At 54.4% G+C, this 13,257-nt stretch overlaps 6 protein-coding genes across 6 annotated transcripts; 3 read left to right on the forward strand and 3 right to left on the reverse strand.

Moving 5' to 3' along the window:
- Positions 1-50: 50 nt before the first annotated feature.
- Positions 51-1,513, reverse strand: PV07_04921 (uncharacterized protein). Its single transcript, XM_016391778.1, has 2 exons — positions 1,417-1,513; positions 51-1,361 (listed from the first exon to the last, which is right to left on the reverse strand). Exons 1-2 carry the CDS (start codon positions 1,464-1,466, stop codon positions 191-193), a joined length of 1,221 nt encoding a protein of 406 aa, XP_016249297.1. The 5' UTR covers positions 1,467-1,513; the 3' UTR covers positions 51-190.
- A 157-nt stretch (positions 1,514-1,670) lies between these two features.
- Positions 1,671-4,434, forward strand: PV07_04922 (uncharacterized protein). Its single transcript, XM_016391779.1, has 3 exons — positions 1,671-1,892; positions 1,948-2,179; positions 2,373-4,434. Exons 1-3 carry the CDS (start codon positions 1,834-1,836, stop codon positions 3,858-3,860), a joined length of 1,779 nt encoding a protein of 592 aa, XP_016249298.1. The 5' UTR covers positions 1,671-1,833; the 3' UTR covers positions 3,861-4,434.
- A 185-nt stretch (positions 4,435-4,619) lies between these two features.
- Positions 4,620-7,580, forward strand: PV07_04923 (uncharacterized protein). Its single transcript, XM_016391780.1, has 2 exons — positions 4,620-4,639; positions 4,691-7,580. Exon 2 carries the CDS (start codon positions 4,709-4,711, stop codon positions 6,545-6,547), a length of 1,839 nt encoding a protein of 612 aa, XP_016249299.1. The 5' UTR covers positions 4,620-4,639; positions 4,691-4,708; the 3' UTR covers positions 6,548-7,580.
- PV07_04924 (uncharacterized protein) lies at positions 6,769-8,556 on the reverse strand (the record flags this gene model as incomplete). The annotated part of the gene is made up of 2 exons (XM_016391781.1): positions 6,769-8,226; positions 8,290-8,556. 2 exons carry the CDS (start codon positions 8,554-8,556, stop codon positions 6,769-6,771), a joined length of 1,725 nt encoding a protein of 574 aa, XP_016249300.1.
- A 670-nt stretch (positions 8,557-9,226) lies between these two features.
- On the forward strand, positions 9,227-10,655 carry PV07_04925 (uncharacterized protein; the record flags this gene model as incomplete). The annotated part of the gene is made up of 3 exons (XM_016391782.1): positions 9,227-9,678; positions 9,738-9,900; positions 9,988-10,655. The coding sequence occupies exons 1-3, from the start codon at positions 9,454-9,456 to the stop codon at positions 10,653-10,655; spliced, it is 1,056 nt and encodes a 351-aa protein (XP_016249301.1). The 5' UTR covers positions 9,227-9,453.
- A 590-nt stretch (positions 10,656-11,245) lies between these two features.
- On the reverse strand, positions 11,246-13,075 carry PV07_04926 (uncharacterized protein; the record flags this gene model as incomplete). Its single annotated transcript, XM_016391783.1, has 1 exon — positions 11,246-13,075. The coding sequence occupies one exon, from the start codon at positions 13,073-13,075 to the stop codon at positions 11,246-11,248; it is 1,830 nt and encodes a 609-aa protein (XP_016249302.1).
- Between the last annotated feature and the right edge of the window lie 182 nt (positions 13,076-13,257).

Raw genomic sequence — 13,257 nt, forward strand, 5'->3', positions numbered from 1 at the left:
AAAGGGCAATCAGATCAATCACGAGAAAAGGAAAAAGGCAAAAAGGTGGTGGGAGGTGGCAGGGCAGCCAATCACAGCCAAGCATTTGGGCATATCAGTCTATCAGTTCTATCAGCCTGCTTAGCTAATCTGGGGTTGGGCACGTGGGGCCGCCCATAGACTGATAAGGCAAGGCTGCGCAAGGCAGGGCCTATTGCTCGTCGTTGGCCATCTTCTCCAGCACCTCTTGCTCTTCGGCCTCCATCAGCGCCCGCAGTTCCGCTTCCTCCTCCTCTGTCAGCATCCCTAGGTCTGCATTGGGTTCAGGTTCTTGTTCGAGAAGTCGGGGGTTCTTGGCCTCGTCCACCGCCTTGTTTAGATCCGCAGGGGCCAGACTCCATCTGCGAAGGGTCGCGTCAATGCTGACGCTAATGACCAGATCCCGGACCAGTGAGAGTCCTGTGACCTCTTCATAGTGCCCGGTGAAAACGTGGTGGAGGTCACCTGTCGCCTTGTTCCACACACGCACATTCTCGTCTCTGCAGGCCGTTACCACCCAGCCATACTTATCGTGCGTCACCACATCTCGCACAAAGTCGGGGTGTGTCAGTGTGGTATCAACCTTCCATCCCTCTTCCCTTACGAGATGTTTGGCAGTTTTGTCAGCTGAGGCTGTCCATAGATCTCCGTCTTCATCAAAGTGCAGCTTGTACACACTCGTGGCATGTGCCATGATCGGGGAAGACAGTTGAAATTTGTGCGCAGTGTTATTTGACAGCGCAGGGACGGGAAATGAGAAGATTTCCTGCTTGGAGGTCGAAAGCATCACAATAGGGGAATCGGGTGACGAAAGAGGGTCTAGGACAAGACACTCGATGCCTCGGGCATTGGGTTTGATGGAGCCAAGAGGTCGTCCGTCTAGCGCCCAAAGACGCACGTCTCCGTCAGCTCCCCCTGAGATCAAGATATCTTGTTTATCTGGAGTCCGGACAATTAGAAGGCATTTCACAAAGTCTTGATGAGCAGGGAACGAGGTTTGATCGATAATTGTAGGTCCTTGGAACGAATATTTCCATATGGATTTGTCCCAGCAGCCAGCGAAGACGTGAGTGACAGGGGCAGGTCCTGCGCTGGGTTGCGTTATGTGAAATGCAAGACTGGTCAGGGGTGCCTGAGGGCCTTTCGGTGTCGTGGAGATCTCGTTGGTGGATAACCGCAGGCTCGTGACCGAGCCCCCTGCCTCGGCGACAAAAACAACATCTCCAGTAGCATCGAGATAGTAGTTGACACCGGCGGCTAGCAGCTTTGTGGGGAATTTGACTGGATCCCCCTGCGTGTTTGCTGCCTTCTGGCGTTTCCGATCACTTTCAGCCAAGGATACACTGGAAAAGGATCAGCAAGGCTCAGAATGGACACCGCGCTGGTGCAGCCACGCACTCGGTCTGAAAGTAGTTGCCTGCCTGGTCTCCTGTGCTGGAGCTGGTCATGGCGGTCGATGGCAGGAGAAGGCATGGAAAGTGACGACAATCTCGTGGATTGCAGCGCTGGAAAATGTTTGATGCTGCACGAAGGTAATAAACACCCTACCATAGTACGCCAAGACGCCAAGACTACGTCTGCGCACAAGCGACCTCAAATGCACTGTGTTTTGCTTGTTTGTCACTCTGGCGTCTTGACCTTCCGCAGCTTGTCAAGGCAAATTCGTCTTTTCTGCTTCTTCCATCAAACAAAATAACTTCTCAAGTCCTCAGCCGCCACCACCACCTTTCCACCCTCCCTCTTCCTCTAGTCTCGGATTTCCTTCCTCTTTATGTAACATTAGTGTCTTCTTTATTGCGCCCTCTTTCCGTCATCATGGATATGGATCATCTCATCGGGCAGCGTTTCAACCTCATCTCAAAAAGTGAAATTCGGTACGCGAGCCTCCTTATTCTCCCTGGATCCGCTCTAACACTTTGGCACGCGCAGCTATGTCGGTACTCTCCACGAGATAAATCCTGAACAGTCCACAATTGCCTTGGAAAATGTCTTCTCCTTTGGTACCGAAGACCGTAAAGTCGAAAAATTCATCCCTCCCTCACAACAGAAATATGGCTTCATTGTCTTTCGCGGAAGCGACGTCAAGGATATCAAGATTGCTGAAGATGAACCGTTACAACCGTCGCCTCCTCAGAGCATGCCGAATGACCCTGCCATCTTGGTATGTCGTGTGCCTTTTGTTGCCTCACCCCTGTCGTTATGATGAAATATTCGGATGTAAATTCACAGACCTGTTCTGAAAGCGCAAAGCCATGTGGATATTTCCGTTGCCTTCCTTCTGATATCGACTTCTATCCATCCTCGATTTCAACTCACGGTTTCTCGAGTCCCTGCTAACCTGGATGAATACCCAGAATGCGTCGCGACCGGGTCCTCCTCCACCAGGCCTTCCACGCGATGGTCCTTTTTCTCCTCCAGAATACCCTCACCCTCCTCCTTTTGGTGGTTACTACCCTCCCAATCAATTCGGTAGAGGCTATGGCCCGCCGCCGGGAGCCTTTGGCCCTGGCCCCGGATTCCCACCTTATGGGCCTCCGCCTCCTGGGTATTTTGGCCCTCCTCCTCCCGGCCAGGGTTTCCCGCCAGGGCCTGGCCCTCACCCCTTTCCACAACACTCTCAACCTCCGATCGGTCCTCCAGGGCTGCGCGGCAATGTACCGCCACCTGCTCCACAGTCACAACCTCCCCCTGACTCCGCTGCGCCCGCAGTACCACCTGCTTCGAACTTGACGTCCGAACTGCCGGGTAGTAATAAGGCCCCAGAATCAACTTCTTCTCCTCCTCTCCCCAAGGAAACACAACCCTCCACGTCGCTTTCGTCACAATTGTCTCATGCCCAGGTCGCTGCTAAGGCTGCTCCAACAGCTGCTCCTGCGCCAGCAGCAGCAGCGGCTGCGGTGGTGGCGCCTCCCAAAGCTGTCCCTACAGGGCCAAAGAACAACCGTGTCACTCCCGCAGTCCCTCTCACAGTGAACCAGAAATCCTTCACACCCCCAGTTCCCGTGGCGCCGGAGATTTCGGCAACGAATGGCGCCGGTGCGAAACCCCACAAACCTGCGCCCTCGCAAGCTGCCATGGATGAGGCAGCGCGACAAGCAAAGGAAGCCGTGGCAGCAGCCATGGCAAAATTGAACCCTCAGGCAGCTGCGGCACAGACCAAACAGACCCCTTCAACAGCAGCCGTAGATGCTCTGACAAAAAAGGTGGCAGAAATGTCTACGTCAACCACGAGCAACGGGGCGGCGCGTGGGGGTAGGGGAGGGTTCAGAGGTGGGCGAGGAAGCAATTACCACCGTGGCGGTGGCCAGAAGAAGATGGAAATCCCCAAGTCCGACTTTGACTTTGAATCCGCCAATGCGAAGTTCAACAAGGAGGACCTCATCAAAGAAGCGATTGCTTCAGGATCACCCCTTGAAGAAAATCCAGTACCGGAAGAAGACATCGGAGAAACAGGGAAACCCACTCCGACGAGAAAAGACAGCCTCCCCACGGCTGGCCCTGCGTACAACAGATCAACTTCGTTCTTTGACAACATCTCATCGGAAGCCAAGGACCGAGAAGAAGGCAACGACGGCCGCGCGCATGGCAGACAGGTGCGAAGCGAAGAGTTCAAGAAAAACATCGAGACGTTTGGGCAAGGGAATGTTGATGGAGGTTACCGCGGGCGCGGCCGAGGAGGTGGGTATGGTCGCGGAAGACAATACGGTGGGACATATCGAGGCGGTTATAACAACCGTGGATATGGTGGATACAATTATCGTGGCAATCGGGGACGAGGCGGGCAGGGACAGGGACAAGGGCAGACACAGGTCCAGACTGGTCAAGCTGCTGCGCAGAACTAGATCACAAGGACCGTCTCTTTTTCTTTTCTCATCATACATGCTACGAAAGGGCGGCACAAATGTTATCACCACGTCTTGAGTTGTTAAGCATTGTCATGCCTCGCAGGGGAGTTGGGAAGGATCTGGACTAGGACGATCATGGATCCAGATGGGAGGAACGCACTCTTCACAGCGGGACGGGATGGTATGCATGCTGAAATGAAGATATGCTGGTCATGGCTGTGATCATGAGTGAAACGCCGCTTCATGAAGGACGAGTGGCGGCCGGGTCAGTTGGTTAACACCAGCAATTCAAGCCATGTATGGAGCGAGATGGATTTTGCTGCGATTGATTGATTGCATGGCTGCCCGAGGGGGATACAGCCTGATATGGACTCTGCAGAAGACCAATCGAAACCCAAGCTGAAGTGGCCTGGACTGATTACACATGCAAATTGCACCCTTGGCCCGCCTTTCCTGCTTCGTATATTGCACTCTGCGAAGCGCAATTGCGGCTTAGTGAGCTTGTCAGCCCAGCGGACTCGGGGCGGGCACAATAACGTGTTCGCTGTCGCCAGAATGAATGTTCTTTGGCCCCCAGAATCTGAGAATTAATTACGGCGCGGGAGCAGGGGCGCCAGATTTGACTTTGGCGCGAATCCGAGGCCGACCGTCTTGTTGCTTACCTGCTGTGATATTTCAATCTCGCCCACTTCAACCATTTCATCGCTGTCATGGCGAAACCACCATGGTAAATCCATCGACCAGCCTCCTCCGAGACCTGCTGCCAGCTGCGCCTCGTATGCCTCTGCGTTCTACCTTCTGCCAGGAACCTCACTGACTTGACTAAGCCTGCATGATCGATCGCCATGTCGAATCAACATCCTCGCCATCCTTCCTTACAGCCTTATGCGGAGAAATTTCTGTTTGTCAACTACGATTCCAGCAGCCCAGGCGGCTCTCATGACCATTCACAAGTCCTCTCCCACGTCCGTCAGAACTATCATGTGTGGCGCCGAAAGCAGAGTGTCAAGCATCTTCGAGATCTCGTCGTGGTCCATCGCACTTGCAAGCAGAAGCTACCGCTTCCCAGCTTCAAAACACCTCTGGCGCCTGAGCGCAGCAGAGATGTGCGAGGCGGTCCAGTAGTCCCCGTGAAGACAAAAAAGGCCAGCAAGACTCGCCGCACGGGTGCCGCTGTTGAGACCGTCACCGGGCCTCGTCCTTGCTCCTCTTCAATCACTCTGCGCAGCGGGAATTCGGATCCTTTCGGTGCTTATCCAGTCAAAATCAATCCTGAGGTCAACCAGCTGATCTCGTTCTACCGCGACTATCTCCTTCCCGCGCAGTATCACGTCCCTTCTACGACGTGGGTCAGCTCTGCAAATGCGAGACTAGATTGGGCCATCTGCGTCTCGACGCTCCAAGAGCCAGGTTTGGCGAATGCCTTTATTGCTCGTTCGGCAACCGTTGCTGCGGTGCTCAATCCCGCTTTACGGACTCTGGCTATGCGTTACCGCCTGCGAAGTATTCAGGAGTTACGCGTGAGACTGCTCAACAACGCACATCACACCTGCAGTGATGTAAATGTGCTCCAAATCATCATGCTGCAGAAAGCGGAAATCGTTGACAAAAACCTGTCAGCTGCTGCGGCACATGCGAAGATACTGCAAAATATGTTCCAAGAACAACAACAAAGGAGTCGCACAATAAACTTCACGCTTCTGCAATACGCCATCTGGAGTGACACCCAAATCTCTTCGATCTTCATGACTCCTCTCGCATTCGACGTGAGCCCAGGCGGCTGGGTGGTTGAAACGATGCAGCCTCTTTGGGACGCTGCTCTGAGTCAGCTTGGAGAGCTTCCACAGTGGACAACCCTTCGGGACGAAGCGGAAAAGTCTCTCGACCCCAGTGTCGAAGGCGGAGACCTACAGGCGTTCTTCGTCTCGCGAAGGACCACTCTACAAACCTGGTTGCTTTACGGGCTCAATGGTCTACCCACGCCACCGCTCATAATCCTGTGGCTGACCACGACCGCCTGTCTCCAGCAGGGGAGGATGATCAAACACTATACCCGCGCCGTCCACGAGGCCATCCAATGTACATCCCCATCTTCAGCGAAAGGAGAAGCGGAAGACGGCTCCGTGGAGCAAGCAGAGTATTGGTATACCCAGCAGTATTTGATCCTTGCAGAATTTCTCTGGACGCACCACTTAAGCTACAAAGTTGAGGTTTGCGGCGTTGATCTCTTTGATATGGTACCGACGCAACTCCGGAACCTCCGAGCAGCACTGCAACATGCCGAAGAGTCCGGGCGAGGTTTGGGACGCCACCTTTCTTCAAAATATCGCAATGCTCGTCTCTGGGCACTGTTTATTGGTGCGCACGCCGAATTTTCAAAGTCTAAATCCAAGCGCGAAATGGCAAATTCAGCGCTGCCGTCGACCGAAGTTGTCCACAATAACAACCACCAGAAGGAAGCGCCTGCCTTCATCAAATGCGTCAAAACTGTCAAACACTGTGACCCGGACAGTCATGAAGAACTTAGCGATCGATGGTTTGAAACGCAGCTGTCTCGCCAGATCCAAGACATGGGATTGTCGACATGGCCGGATGTTTACTTTGTCCTACGAGGGTTCAACTACGCGGATATAATCCAGCCACTCGGAGAAGAGATCTTCAACAAAGCCATGAATGTACTCTGACCTCTGATGCCGATATGCCTGTGTTCAATCAGGCCCCAGCAAATGACAAGAGGCTCTAATTATGGGAACTCGTATTGTCTATCAACCAGATGCCTCACCCTAAACATGGCGCACAGAACCGAAGCAAAAGGTATAAGAATACAATGAGCGAGGTAGCATTGATGCTTGGATACATACCAGCGAAATGAGAGAGCGATGTATTCAGCACCTTTCTTCGAAACTCAGCCAACCAACTTCTCTCCAACCACTACCGCCTTCGACTCTACAGCGTCCTCTGAAGACGCACGTTCACCGTCCTGGATCTCCAGCGCCTCACCTTCGAGCAGCCGTGGATGAGGCATCACGCCCAACTTTCTTGCCTCCTCAACTGTAAATGTCGCGAACAGATCTTCCGCGTCGATCTCCCCAAGACCCGGTACAGGGAATAATCGGTTCAAAACATAGTGCACAACGAACGCCAAAGCAAATCCCTCGATGTACGCGAGATAAAAGATCTCCTGTGCGCCCTTGGGCACATGAATCGACGGGTTGACAGCATTGATGAATCCGGGCAGCGCGGGTGCCATGCCGATGAGCCAAGAGGCGTAGGCGCGCCAATTGAACCCCCGGTTGTACCAGTAGATGGATGATTGGTCTGGAATGTATAGATCAGAAAGCTTGAATTTGCGATCACGAATAACCCAGAAGTCGCAGACCATCATGCCCACCATGGGGCCGAGGAAGACAGAATATCCGTCCAGGACGTTGATGAACGTATTCGCGGTGTCAGCCAATTGCCACGGATTGATTGCAATACCCAGCACGAACGTGATGACTGCACCTCTGCGGATATTGATCCAGCGAGGGAAGAGTGCGGCAAGATCGAAGCCACCGGGCCACGCATTGTCGACGGTGTTGATGCTTAGCTGGGAGATGAAGAACCCCAGGCCGGCGAAGAAAGCCCCGGCGCGAGCTTTGGCGGTATAACCGTCCTCCATCCAGCGAATCGCAAGCTCTGCGGGCGACCAGAGCACCTCTCCATAGATCTTCTGCGCAGCAGAGGTGGAGAGTGTGCCCATGAGGGTCACCAGCGCACCGATGATCACGGTGGAGTAAATCTGGCCAGGAATTTGCGCGCCCGGTGTTTTTGCGAACCGGTTGAAGTCACTCTGATTGGTGAGTGACACCGCGATGGAACCAATGACGGTAGTGATGCCGCGGATGATTGCCCAGGCTTTCTCGCTGGTCGTGGTGAGTGTGCTGTTCGCAGTGAGCAAAGGCCCGCCGCCGTGGGCGGTCGACAGTGCCCAGACCGTGACCGAGAACATGGTGACAGCTGTGATGATATTGGCATACCGGAAGAGGATCGCGGTCTTCTCGGGAGGGATCAAGAGGCAGGGAAACTGGAAGCACAGGAAGACGATGAAGCCGACAAACTGCTGAGTCGTCATGTTCGCACTGGCCGGGAAGGTATTGGGTATGTGTCTGTAGCCGGAGAAGATGCTGTAGAGCATCACGCCTACCATCTGGCCGCCAATCCAGGCTTGAACGCCGTACCAGACCAGGCAGAGCATGATCCTCTGTGCGAGGGCGAGATACGAGCCCCTAAGCCCCCAAACAGCGCGATTTCCCACAGAGAAACCGACATGCCAGAGAGCACCCCACCAGCCGTTCGCGATCGCCACTCCAGCAATGAGGAACTATATGCCAACACGGGTTAGTCGAGAACTTTTGCACAAGATGAACAACGGGACAATACGGACTTTGGCGATAATCGTCACGACCATAGCTTCCCACACACTCAACCCCAGTGAAATCAACGAGCTTGCTGTCTGCCATCCGACTGTGTTCAGTTGGATGACAGCCCAGAACCCCAAGAATCCCCATACTGTCCACGTTCGCCTATATGGAGGAAGCGGGGCAAGATCACGATTGTTCCATGCCGTGGCCCTCTGACCGTCCAAGTTCTCGTCCACGGGCACTTCGAGCTTCTCGCTGAGCCGTGCGGCTCGGTGACGAAGAGAACTCATTGCTTTGGATCCGCTGATGAGCTGAGGCAGGCTTGACGGCGGTCCAGGTTCCTTCAGGTGGAAAGAGTTGAGCTCGCGGCTCAAGCAAAACTGCGATCGCAGTTATGTTTATCATATGGTCGAGCCTCTGATCATGACTCGACAGAGCCTGATTCCGCCCACTCCCCGTGCTCTGGACATGTCTATCGCTGATAAGAACCCAGGCGAGCCACGTGGTGGGACCGACATGATACCGCTCGCTCATCTCCACGTTGACGACGGCCACTTTCCGGCAGCTCGATAACATGTTATACAACGAGTAAAGCGTCAAAGTCTAGGCCCAGAAATGCTCGCTTGAAACGAGAAGCGCCACAGGGTCCTTACCGCAGACAGACCACATCAGAGATGTCTCACGGGATCACTCTTCGCTCTCTTCGTCAGTCCAGGGCAAGGCGCCTTGTGACAGGTCAATGTCCACAGCATAGAATTTGAGTAGCGGCCATTAAGAAACCTGACATCAATCTGCCAATCATCGCAGTTGGCTGAGCCCTGGACCAATATCTCAACATCCATGTGGCTAGAGGTAAGCATTTATTAGCGCAGCGGCTGGTGCCGGATTGTGAGAACGATAGCCAAAAAGGAAGGCCGGAAACCACTCTCCGAATATAACAGTCGATGCTCGGTAGATCCATCGGATGAGGAATGGCACGGCAAAGCCGATAAGCAGTAAGGCTGCGCGTGTCTCCGTCTCTGAAATCCGATATCTCGTACACAGCACTCGATGCTTGTTTCTGGAACTGCTCGACATGCCGCCCAAGACTTGATATGATATTGGGCCTGATTCTCCCTGATAGGCACTTCGAATCTTGAAAACCAGTTCATCATTGTTTTGGCGGCACGCTCCAATTAAATATCGCCATGTCCCAAGTTACGACACAGACCGAGGAAAATAATCCTCTCGTAATCAAGCTCCAGAATGGTCAAACTCTCCACGTGGAATCCAATGAGGCCATTGATGCAGACGAGATCCCTATTATCGACGTAGCTGGAATCTACAGTGATGACCTGGCGGATCGACAGGCTGTGGCGGACAAGATTCGAGAAGCTGCTCACCGCATTGGATTTTTCTATGTGGTCAATCATGTGAGTTTTTTGTTCCGCGAGGTTGCATCTATTGCTAAACGTTCCCTTCTTCTTTCAAGGGGTTTGATGCCAAACTGGCGGATGGAGTGTTTGAACAAGCCAAGCGATTCTTTGCATTGCCGCTAGAAAAGAAATTAGAGGTGGACACGAGCCTCGTGCCGAAGGAGTATGTCGGGTACCATGCGCTTGCGAGCTATAACAGAAATGGGAGGAAACATCATGGTAGGTCACTCTGTGGTTGGAGTCCAAACTTGATTTCATTCGTCCCGGGGTCGCGCAACTAACCGTCCTATCCTATGTGCCTCATAGATCTCAGTGAAGCATTCAACCTAGCATACTCTGCCGAGCAAGATCCCGAAAACCCAGAAAATGACCCAGGTTCTTCAATATGGCCAAGTGATCTGCCTGGCTTTAAGGAAGCCATGTACGCTTACCATACGCCTATGCTCCAATTTGCTCGCAAGATGACCCGGGTCTTCGCCCTGGCACTCCATCTACCAGAAACCTACTTCGACGAGTGGATTAAGCGCCCTGAAGCTGGCCTGCGCATCCTCCATTACCCCGAACAGGAGGCGTCGGTGGACGATCAGAACGGAATAGGCGCGCACACCGACTTTGAGTGCTTTACCATTGTAAACCAAGACATGTCCGGAGGGCTTGAAGTGCTGAGCAAGTCCGGGCGATGGATCCGAGCGAAGCCCGTGCCGAACTCCTTTGTGATCAACATCGCCGACTGCTTCATGAGGCAGACGAACGACTATTTCGTGTCGACAGTGCACCGGGTGATCAACAAGAGCGGTAAAGAGAGGTATTCTATCCCGTTCTTCTACGGCCTGGATAGGAAGATGCCCATGTTGCCTATTCCATCGTGCATCTCGGAGGATAATCCGGCCAAATACCCTGTCATGACAGCCGGGGAGTATTACCTGTGGAGGGCCAAGAAGGCCAAGCAGGGCGACCAGGCCGACGAAGAATAGGAGAGGAAGGTCTATATGTCCCTAGTACATATGAGCGAATGAAAAAGCATGTCTCCTCTCGTGTCGTGTGATGGTATTCAGGCGACGAAAAGCCACTTTGACCTGTTCTCCACCATCTCACGGAGTGCGTAGGACGCGCTGAAGTATAGGCAGAGAACCACAGATCGCGCAAAGTCATGCGGATTTCAGAGTGAGCGAGCCTACATGAACCAGCGTCCCGACCTTTTACATGGGATAAAAGACACGTCCAAAGAGGAATATCTCAATATTGATTTGGTGATATGATAGGGTCATTAACCCCATGGGAGCTTTGTCTTTCAACACAGCTAGACGAATCAATCCAAGCGTCAATTGGATCAACCCCCACGGACATGGCTTCCCAGATAGTCTCTGGTAGTGAGAGTGGGGGTTTGGGGAGAGCGACATAGAATTACTATTACATTTCGCTTCGGCTGTTATCAGCTGGATATTCTGTCGCTGCATCAATTTCGAAAAGCCATAGACCCGTAGCTGGCTTTGCCTCTGTCAATCAGTGACCCTATGCCGAAGGGAGAGCCTGAGATGTGTGTTGGAGATCGCGAGGCTCGGCTTCACTCCATCTGCCACTCGTTTTCCTCCTCCCCTTCCTCTCTGACCTCCTCTTGCTCGCATTCGGGCAGTGGCGGCAGCTTCTGCTGTTGCTCCCGCTGTAGATCCTTCTCCTCCACGACGACTTTGACTTTGATGCCCCAGCCCTCCTTCCCTCCGATCCAGTTCTTGCGCTTGCCCACCTTTTCAATGACGCGCAGGGCGCGTTGCATCGTGTCCTTGAGGAGATATGGGTCGCCGGGAACCTTGGACACCCAGAGAGTCAGTTCCAGGCCATCCTTGTTCCCGTCCTTGCCCAGGCCCGCCGCCCATCGCGCAGAGATCTGGACCCGTGGGTTCGTCTCGTCGATGATCCCGGCCGGGTAGACTTGGGCGACAACCATGGCGACTCGGCCGATGTAGCACGACCACCAGACCTGCTCCGGCGTGAGGAGGTGGCGGAGTGATTCTTTGTAGTCGAACTCGCGCGGAGGCAGCTCGCCTTCGAACCGCTCCTCGAACATGAGCGCCAGCAGCGCGCGGTCGGTGTGAGAGACGCCGTGGGCCGAGGCCAGGATGCCGGTGGAGGTGCTGTACAGGGCGGCGCTCGAGGAAGACTCCTTGGAGAGGTCCGAGTGTTCGAAGAAGACGTTCGCCAGCGAGCGGATGACCTCCGTCGAGATGGACCGGGGGAACGATCTCGGCTCCCCGCTCGTGGACGGCGGGATGGCAGACAGAAATAGATCGCCCATGGCCAGGGCGGATGGTTTGGCGAACCGCGCAGTGGCCACTTCTAGGGGGTGCTGTCTCCGGACGTTGTACGGTAGCTCTTGGAATAGCACACCCTCACGGACACCGCCCTGACAGAACTGTGCTTCCTTGATCCCGAACGGGATTGCTTCCGCCAGCACATTGACCAGGAACGCAACAGCCGGGACCTGGGCACGTCTGCGATCTGACACGCGGAAGATCCGGTGCGCGGTGCGCGCAACCTCCTTCAGCTTCTCGGTGTCTGTGAAGCTGGCTTTATCTGCTATGAAGCCGTTGATGATCGAGATGGGATAGTGGTGCCCATGTACCTGATTCTGGTAAAGGAGGAGGTAGCCCCAGCCGCGAAAGCCCCCGCCACACAGATAGAGCTGGAATCCCCCGTAGAGCCTGGCAACGTCAATCAGTTCCTGCGGAATGTCGAGCTCGCGATACGCATTGAGGAAGTTCTTCTTCATCTCCGCCCTGATCTCGGCGATGGCCTTGTCGGCCTCCTCCTTCGACTTGCCTGCTTTGGCACTTTCCAGCGCGCGAGTGAGCGCCGCGGCTCCGTAGGGGAAGCTGAAAGCGCCCTTGGGACTCATTTCCACCCGCCCCTCGCGAGAGATCATCCAGCTGATCTGCGTGCTCCCTCCGCCTAGGTCCATCACCAGGCCCTTGACGTAGGTGAAGCTGCTGGCTATCCCGAACGCCCCAATCCGGCCTTCCTCCTCCTTGGGGAGCATGTGGACCTCCAAGCCGGACGCTTCGTGGATGGCGGCGAGAAATTCCGACGAGTTCAACGCCTCACGCGTGGCTTCTGTGGCGATGACCCGGATCTGGGTCTGCGGCACGCCCAGGTCGTCGCAGATGACCTTGAACCGCATCAGCGCGGCGACCACGGCTCGGATGATGGAGGGCGGGATCGGGATCCTCCCGCCCTTGGAGTCGAACTGTGCATCGTACAGGGAGATGTTGGATCGGTGGAAATGCACCGTCGGCAGCGTTCGCGCCGTGGGCGGTGACAGGTCCGAGACAGAGAATCGGATCCCGTTGCTAAGATGGCACACTAAGTCAATCCCGGAACTTGTGTGAAGGGAACCCATTTCGCAGGGCTATTGCTGGAGCTCCGAATCCAGCAAATTCAGTCAATGCTGCTACTACTATCTGTGTGACTAACCTTCCCATATCAACCAGGGCGCGAAGATGCGGTCGACGATCGCCCATTGCGACCCGTACTGATTTTTCGGTCATTTTGTTCCTATTCTGTGGGTTTACTGACTTGTCT

This window comes from Cladophialophora immunda (genome assembly GCF_000835495.1).
Source record: "Cladophialophora immunda strain CBS 83496 unplaced genomic scaffold supercont1.3, whole genome shotgun sequence".
In the NCBI taxonomy this organism is placed as follows: domain Eukaryota; kingdom Fungi; phylum Ascomycota; class Eurotiomycetes; order Chaetothyriales; family Herpotrichiellaceae; genus Cladophialophora; species Cladophialophora immunda.

What these genes read in the sequence shown, in the direction of transcription:
- PV07_04921 (XM_016391778.1), bottom strand. Translation starts at nt 1,466, where the DNA reads ATGACCAGCTCCAGCACAGGAGACCAGGCAGGCAACTACTTTCAGACC. An exon ending in GGCAACTACTTTCAGACCGA is followed by an intron (nt 1,362 to 1,416) that starts GTGCGTGGCTGC and finishes ATCCTTTTCCAG; the next exon opens with TGTATCCTTGGCTGAAAGTG.
- PV07_04922 (XM_016391779.1), top strand. Translation starts at nt 1,834, where the DNA reads ATGGATATGGATCATCTCATCGGGCAGCGTTTCAACCTCATCTCAAAA. An exon ending in ATCTCAAAAAGTGAAATTCG is followed by an intron (nt 1,893 to 1,947) that starts GTACGCGAGCCT and finishes TGGCACGCGCAG; the next exon opens with CTATGTCGGTACTCTCCACG. An exon ending in CGAATGACCCTGCCATCTTG is followed by an intron (nt 2,180 to 2,372) that starts GTATGTCGTGTG and finishes ATGAATACCCAG; the next exon opens with AATGCGTCGCGACCGGGTCC.
- PV07_04923 (XM_016391780.1), top strand. Translation starts at nt 4,709, where the DNA reads ATGTCGAATCAACATCCTCGCCATCCTTCCTTACAGCCTTATGCGGAG.